The sequence below is a fragment of the Varroa jacobsoni genome, unplaced genomic scaffold (genome assembly GCF_002532875.2).
Source record: "Varroa jacobsoni isolate VJ856 unplaced genomic scaffold, vjacob_1.0 scaffold_554, whole genome shotgun sequence".
Lineage (NCBI taxonomy): Eukaryota > Metazoa > Arthropoda > Arachnida > Mesostigmata > Varroidae > Varroa > Varroa jacobsoni.
The window spans coordinates 58,965-67,203 of record NW_019213456.1 but is presented as its reverse complement, the minus strand read 5'-3'; the positions used below and the strand labels follow the sequence as shown (position 1 = coordinate 67,203).

Sequence of the window (8,239 nt, the reverse complement as noted above, 5' to 3'; positions counted from 1 at the left end):
CGTCAATGTTTGTAAGCGCTAGTAGAACGCCTTTCAATAATTGCGTTTTATGTTTTAATATTTGTTACGTTTCCATAATGTTGGCATTGCATTGGACATTTTTATTGCTGTTTGCTCTTGCCGCTTTATAGATTGCTCCTCAGGGTCTCTTGCAATCCAATCAATCAGGTGCACCGGGTTCCATCTAGACAAACAAAGCATACTAACGTGACGCATTCAATAATAGTTCAGTATTAATATTCTTCATACCGGCATATCTTCAGTGCTAGTAATCTGGGCAGAAAATGGTCGGCACAGCTTTCAGTACGGGTTTGGTATATTCCTTTGTTGTGCAAAACATGTCCCAAGCACAACGAGCGATTCAACGAAAACGATACGGCCGGCCTCTTTTTATGGGTTGACCGCGACGGCCGCAACCAGTGACGCTCGCTCAGGGCCACAAGTCCTCGACGTTCCTTATATGCCGCGTTGAAATAGCATAGCATCACTCAAAAGAGCTCGTTGGCCAACAGTACGACCATATAGATGTATACACAAGGGCCTTTCACACACTCTCTCTTACACAGATTTATGTAACTACTTACGCTATTGTTTGCGGCGTCATGGGCAAGTATGCATAGTTGATTTTCTGCAGAACCGACGAGGGGTCTTTGGGGCAAAAAAACGAACTGGGTTTTTGTTTTGGGTGAAAAAGAACGCCAACGTTTGCTCGCAGACTGTTTGTTAAACTGTAACACTTCTGGAGTCTAGTTCCTGACTGGCATTACTGATTACTATGTTATCTTGACTCTCCTGGCAGCCCAATTACTAGAGTGTACGTACTGACAAAAAATAATTATTTTTGCCATTTTGCCGAGCCGAATAGAGAAGGTTAACCGAAAATTTTACTCATAGTACTTTGCACGAGCATAACATGTTCCGGGCTTTGCAGTTAAATGTTGTTTCAAGCAGCTGGCTTCCAACACCAAACGAACCGTGCGTCTTTACCTTGACCATAAGCCACACATCATCGCAATAACTATTAAAGCGCGTTGCATAGCCTATTTTTGATAGGTACTAATGCTATTTACTTAATTTATCATATATATAGTCAGGCGATATAGGAGTACGTAGTATGTAGTAACTCTCTCAGGTTAGCTCAGATTTTGCATCGTTACGACGGCGGACAATGCAAAGTGCTAGATACGCATAGTTATTAATGCGCATATATATAAATATTTGAAATGGAACAGCTGATAAGATTAGAGATGCGGGCCGCTATCCGTTCCTGCTACTGTTGCACGGAGCGACAATCGCGGACACAGCTTCTGCTGTCACCGCCCTCGCCGTCGAAGTGGGTTTCACGAGTGTGAAGCACAACGCAGTTAGCCCCGAAAGGGTCGTCCTCGTCGCAGCCACCTTTGTCGCCCTACTTCTTCCCTATACGTCGGCAGGTAGAGCCACTCGCCTGGGAAAAAGTACTCAGCCTAGGGGACTCTGCTCTATCCAAGGACCTAACCAACCATAGACTCCCCTCTTTCCGTGTATCATGATCCTGATGACGACGGGAAGATGGGACCAGGATGGTGTTCTGTCCCGACTGGGCAGAAGGTTGAAGCGAGATGGGCCACTACTGCTATTGCTGCTACAGGAGAGTAAAAGAGGCTGTCGGGTAACTATGCTAAAAGGGAAGGCTGAGTGACGGGAAGTTTATAGAAAAGTGCCAAAAAAGCCAAGTCTCAGCAAGGGAAAAGGGTATGAAGAAAGCAGCGACTTTTGCAGCATGAGGTTTCTGGGTCAGCCCAACGATACGGTCGCCGGTTGTCAGTTCTAGTTTGTTCGGTGTCATCGCCATCCCAGCAATGCGTACGAGGCCGGTAACAGGACTCTACATAAACACCTTTAAATGTCCATAGATATATGGAGATACGCGCGAAGATTGTGCAGCTCATGCGTAGAGAAACAGGCTGCGATGAGAAACGTTTCTGTGATTTGAGACGCTTACAGAGCTTAACAGTCAATCAAAAAGTTAAGGCACAAAGCTGAACCGCGTCGCCCGTCACCTGCTAAAGTAAAATGCGTGCAAGCTCTGCTTGAAGATACAACAAACTTTAGGCTTCTTGTGCGACACAGAACAGAGAATTTCACGGTCTTGCGTAGGTTATTTTAACTTCGTACCGAAGCTAGCTGATAGTTTAAGTCATCCAGGTGGTCAAATTGCAGCGGCCTAGGTAAGGATTTTGCCTTTTCAATCCCAGATTACGCGTAATGATCTAGCTGAACGCAGTTCGTTAATTCGCTCGTAACATATATAAGTGCATATCTTGCTATCTGCTTGCTGTTTCGATTTACTTGTTGAGGATTACTGAGAGGCCACCCCCCAGCGAACAAGAAAAACTAATTTAACAGGCGGTGCTATGGCTATGGAAAGGCGAAGACCTTTCAGGGCACGCTAGGCCTTCCCATATTTAGAGACGAGCTAAGGCGTAAACTGCCGTCAATGATCATGGCTGCAGAATGTATTTCGATCTAGCGGAACTGCGGGACCTGTCCCGGCTGAATATGTCGGGAATCACTAAGGGTCACTTGTAGCAGATAGACCGCCGGGTGAAACTTGTGGAGCGCGGCGAACCTGGCGTAGTAGCATTATGGCCGGTGTCAAGGCAGGGAAGGAAGCTGCATGATGAGAGAATACAGTTGTGTTCAATAACGTCTCTCCGGGGGGTGCGAACGAAATTGGATGTTGAACAGCTGGGCCGATTGAGCTTTGCAATGCGATTTGCATTTAGATCATGGATAAGGATGCTTCAGCCTGTGCGCGCATATATGAGAAGCTAAATCTGCTGATTCTGGTACTGTAGTTAGCAACGACTGCTAGCAATCATCACGATCGATCGATCGAGTGTTATCCCTTACCTGGGTACGCAGGTCACACGGGCAACGTTGTTTACGACACAATCGCAATTAGATCGCGCAGTTCCTCTTCTATACGCAACAATTAACGATGACGGCTGATACAGACAGAACAGCTAGCAAAGGTGAGAAGGCTTTTCATAGAGCTCGTCATTACTAAATAAGAACTAGAAGATACGGGACGGATGAATTCGATTATTCCGGGGGTGAACAGCGGCCGGCGACCAATGTTACAACCATCAAAACGAGTTTTCTTACGCTGGAAGACAAATCTTTCGGTGGCTGTAATCGAAATCGGCTTGTCTACCAATTGGCGGGTTGATTCACTGGTGCACAAGGAATAGTCGTTACTATTTTTTGCTTCCCGACGACGGATGATCAGGTGTTAAGTACCGCTAGTCTGTAGGGCTACTGCCAATATTCGGTCTCGATGACAAAGATCTGAGGTTAATTCGAGCTTCAGAGATGAGCATGAAAACGACATTATAATACTGCTTGACTTTAAAGACGCTCGTCCTGCTTCCTGTACAGTGCTAAAAAAGCTGTGAAAGCAAACCAGGCTATCTGCACTGTGTTCTTTGAGAACTCTATAGTAAGTTAATAACCTAAACAATCGTTTAAAAAATGGCTCGAGGTGATTTCCTAGATGGAAAATCATATTGTTCTGGTCTTAGATTTAAGTCCTTATCGTGCATCCCCTGTCCTTCTTAGGCAGCTCCCTGACTTTGAAACGTGGTTTTTATTTTACATCCTACTGACAGATCTCTCCTTGACGGCTTCAAAAACAAAGTATTCTGATTTAGAAAAAGCTACCACAACAGCTGGCACTGAATACCACTACGCGATTGTGTACCAATCTGCCAGCAGTTTCTCTGGTGATACTATCCATTATTTTAGTATAGGTGTTTTGTCGCGCCTTTTCCTTCTCTATCCTGCCTGTTTCCACGAAACGGTGCGCAGACCGTATCTGGTCACCTTTTATCTGCGTTCGTTCGATCAGGATGCACTCGATTCTCCTGCGTATTTCTCTATGTTCGGTTTCGCGTTCTCTCGAAATTATGTACTTTGCAACTAGAACTTATAACAGGAACATAGACAAACGATATAAGATATACTGGAGCCTTGAATAAAATGAACATTACCACATGAATACCTAATACTGTTATTAAGTAAACATCGAAACGATGGTTAATATTTTTTGACAGGTTCAACATGTTTGTGACGCCCAAACATTTGGTCCCAATATAAAGATAACAATATTAGTATCCCGTTTTTGGTGCCATCATGCCAACAAATAAATTCGAATTAAAGCCTACTACACTATGGTTTAAAGAAAAAAACCTAGAGCCAATTTACAAGATTTAGCTGAAAATTTAAGCGGAACGACAGCGTGTCGGTAGTTACTTACGTGAACAACTCATGCCATGCACATATTTTCTAGCCAGTACTTTGCAGAGCCATCTGCAGAGCACATCTTGCGATGATACGTATCTGTCTTGATCCGGGACACGCTACTGATCCTCCGAAACGTGGGGGCGTCTCTTCTCCTGAGCGTGGAAAGGTACACTATCACACCTCTGTTCCAAGGTGGCTATTATTTCTGCCTTTCTCGTTGCTGTTATGATAGTTCCACATTCTGAACGTCTGATTGACATGGAATGATTACGTCATTCTTCATTCAATGAATTGATAAGCGGCATAGGGTAGCCGATCGATCTCCGCCGGATAAGGCGGCTCGTTGCCTTGCTTCTCAACGCACCGTATGCTTAGCACTTTAGATCCTCTGTCACTTGACAGTAATTTTTTGAAAACATCATTTTTTCTCCATAACACATTGGAACAGTATCGCCACTTGTTGGCTAGAAGCTGACGGAAAAGCCTAAGCTTTGACGTCGATGTGGAAGTAACGACCATTTACATGCTGATCATTTAACTTGCGACTTGCCTCGTTCCAATCACGATTAAATAATAGACGTAACGCAGACTGTTTCAGAACGATCTCAAGGGGACCCATATACATATATATTCCGCTTGGAGTAAAAGCAGCGTTTCTTTAGCAATGCAAATAAGAAAACGGCGACTACCCATAGATTATGTACCGAACTAATTGCTGCAGGTACTCCACTGCCTTATAGAGAAAAACAATTCAGACGTTTTATCTAATGTCTTGTTTGTCATTCGGTTCGACACACGACTAGCGAACAAGTCTAGAGCCCTCTTGTTTAACCGTGCGTGAAACAAGAGGGCTCCTATAACTAGCCGAAAGGACAAGAAAGGTCAGCCTTGTCTTTCTGGAGACCCTGTGGCGTTAGGTAGTTCATTGAAAAATGACGGGAAAGGGTCTTTTCGATCGATCGATCCGAAAAAGTGATCGAGAAGTAAATTATGATGAAGTGTAGTGTGTAGCCTTACACACATTTTGTTTGAGGTGCCAGCTTTTTTGAAAAGTTTCAAAAAGCTTGTCATTGGCATAGTGTGAAATGGCATAACCTATTATCTGGCCTAAAAACCTGCTACTCCGTATAAGACCATAGTAATGTAATGCAATATAGATTTATGCGCAATCAACTGAATTGACCTGTTCTGTCAGTCTATCGCCTAAATTGATTGAAGACCTACCCCCCATTAGCGAAGGCAAGGCTTCTTTAACGACTGCCCATTTTGACGCCATCCTCCTATACATACACTGTTCTATAGGTACAGATACCGAGAAAGAGAGACATAGACTGTTTCGAAGCTATCTGTATGATGCGATATCTTAGTGTCCACTTATTTTCACTGCTTTTGAAAACCAATTCACTATACTGCACTACAAGATAATAACGCCCGATTATAGTATTAGCTCGTTTTGAAGATGCGGCCATCTTTCGTGCACGACGAAGATTTTTCGCTAAATATTTACGACTCGCTATCAACGACTGGATGATAGTTAACCGAGAAAAGGACACTAATACTGGTATTTCTATAGCTCGAACAATGTGTATGGTACAACCATATTAGAGCGAGTTCCAAATCACGCGGCTACTGATTGATTTATTTCACTGTTTCAGGTATATCGTGACATTATCACATAATGGTGCAGAGCTGTTTTATTTTCTTATCTTATAAACATAGACAACTACGCTCATAAGTGTACTTTTCGAACAGTAAGTGCGCTATATTGGTTTATATGATGGTATGACAATCTGAACATGGATGTTGCGAGTACGTAAGTCTACAGAGTGTTCCAAATCCACAAGTTAGCAAAAATATCTCGCTGCGAAGTGGAGGGAAGAAAACTTACTCGCGGTAGAGCACCAACAGGATTTCGAAAGAAGAGATCAAGATTACTGGATATACGCAGATAAATATGGATCGACAATTTATAAACTAGTTCCTTTTCTCTGTTCATCTTTTTGCGCAAAAAGAAGGAGCGCTCGATACAAACCAACCAAGAACATACATACATATATATATGTATATACAAACTAATCGGCTTCTAGAAATGCCACTATACCCGATGCTGCCAGGGCATCATTTCATCTAGCACCAGAAAAAACCCGCATTGGTGGCTTTCACGTCTAATCCGTCAGATTGCCGCGTCGTTCAGCAATGGAAAAATCAAACTCACATATTTCCTCGTCACTCCTTCTGAGTGCTACTTCTACCGTGCGTTCAGTGACGACCACGAGCTCCATTCGAAGTACACAACGAGCCCCTTTCTGATCCATTTTCACTGCGTGACACCCACTAGCTAGCTGCTTTTTATCGGCCGCCGCCGTCGTTGTCGTCGGTCGATGTCAGCATCATCGTTGTCATCGCTGATAATGTCGTTTTCGTTATGTAAGCAAGCCTCACCTGCATGTATCACTCTTGAGAGTGCGGCTCTAAAGCCTGCATTCCGTTCTGCGGTTCGGTCTGAGCAGGATTGCTTACTTGCCCGTCGCTTAGAAAATGTTCGAATGATGAGCGACCTCCTACTGATCTTGCTCCAAAGTAGTAGTTGTCAACCTGGCTGGCATGTGTATCGCTGTTTAGGCACGCCTGTCTCAACAAGTAGTATCAATCAAACAATGAATTTTTAGTCGAATGTAGAGCGGTAACTGACGAGGAGGCAGCTAGTTGGGTTTATTATCAACTGCGAGTATGGGACGCAAGGTTCGTCGCGTCAATGCCTCTTGAGGCTGCAGCCGCCGCCGATGTGGCGAGATTGGGTAATACTTGTCAATTTCGATCTACCGGAACCACCTTCTCCATCCGGTTATCCTGGTCCATTGCTGGCGTCGTTGTCGTGCTTTGCGCCCCTTCGCTAACGCATTGTTAGACGATATGGGACAGATGGGACGGTCTCCGTGACAACTTAGTGTTTGTCTGCTAACCTTAGGAACATCTGATGGTCAAGGCCCAAGATTAGCAATGTTTCGCTTTGCACTGGGAGCCAGGAATCTGATGGAATGCCTGACGGCAGTACCGAACGGAAAACTCGAAACGTTAATATGAGGCGATACGATGTGAGTTTAGGGGGCGAGCTACTGGCATCGCAAGGGAGTTGAGGCTGTCTTTAGTTGAACCGGCTATACCAAGCAGAGATCACGTAAGTGAAATCAAGTCTAGCTTAGTCCAAAAGTCGATCGTTTTTAAATGGCCTTTCCATTGCCTTTGAATCTACGTCGTTAGTGTACAAGGGCTATGATGGTCAATGGCGAGTGTACGACGAGTATATGACGAGTGTACAAGGACGATTTCGTAGGAAATCAGTGGCGGATTTTATAAATAAAATCAGAATGATGCCACATTCAACAGAACCACAAAACTACTTCCATTTTCCTCTGCTATTCCTTTTGAGGAGCAGAGGAGTTAAAGAACGAATGCGACGGTTTCTGGCTGCAAAAGCGGAGAGTTTGTTATAGCTTGGCGTATCTGTCACACCATAGTTTGCCTAAGGTTAACACGTGCAGTAGCAATCGTCTAACGACATCAGACAGCATGATAAAATTTCTCCTTAAGTTTGTATTTGGCAATTATATGAAAAGAGCTATTACATATGCACTGCGATATTTTACGTAATTGTTAGCAGGAGGAAAACGAAAGCAGCAGTCACCCAGGACCCTCGTCTCTTTAGATCGACTGATTTAGTTATTGCGATACGACGCGCAGACGATAAGAAGAACAAGGCTTCATACAAAAAGTGCTCGTCTTCAACCATTATACAGCTAAGCCGCAGTTATATCGGAACCAAGAAACTCGTTTTATAATATTTGGGTGATCCCGGAACCGAAACAGATATCTTACCTGGAATAAAAATTATCAAAAGATTAGTAGAAGCATCTATTGATAAAGTGCTGCCAAAAAACGTTAGTAGGAAAAA

General features: G+C 43.8%; 1 protein-coding gene across 9 annotated transcripts in view; it reads right to left on the bottom strand.

Annotated features, from left to right (window-relative positions):
• Positions 1 to 8,239, bottom strand: part of LOC111261399 (uncharacterized) — a 62,994-nt gene that overhangs the window by 12,589 nt on the left and 42,166 nt on the right. For 3 of the 9 annotated variants that reach the window (XM_086968685.1, XM_086968687.1, XM_086968686.1), the window contains 2 exons: positions 4,301 to 8,163; positions 3,868 to 3,969 (listed from right to left, as the gene is read on the bottom strand). The exons of 2 other annotated variants lie outside the window; for them this stretch is intronic. In XM_086968685.1, the coding sequence (XP_086824811.1) occupies positions 3,868 to 3,969; positions 4,301 to 4,313 (115 nt within the window). In that variant the 5' untranslated portion in view covers positions 4,314 to 8,163. The remainder of the gene's footprint in view (positions 1 to 3,867; positions 3,970 to 4,300; positions 8,164 to 8,239) is intronic. 4 more of the 9 variants (XM_086968688.1, XM_022834856.2, XR_015311494.1 and 1 more) reach the window with 2 other exon arrangements.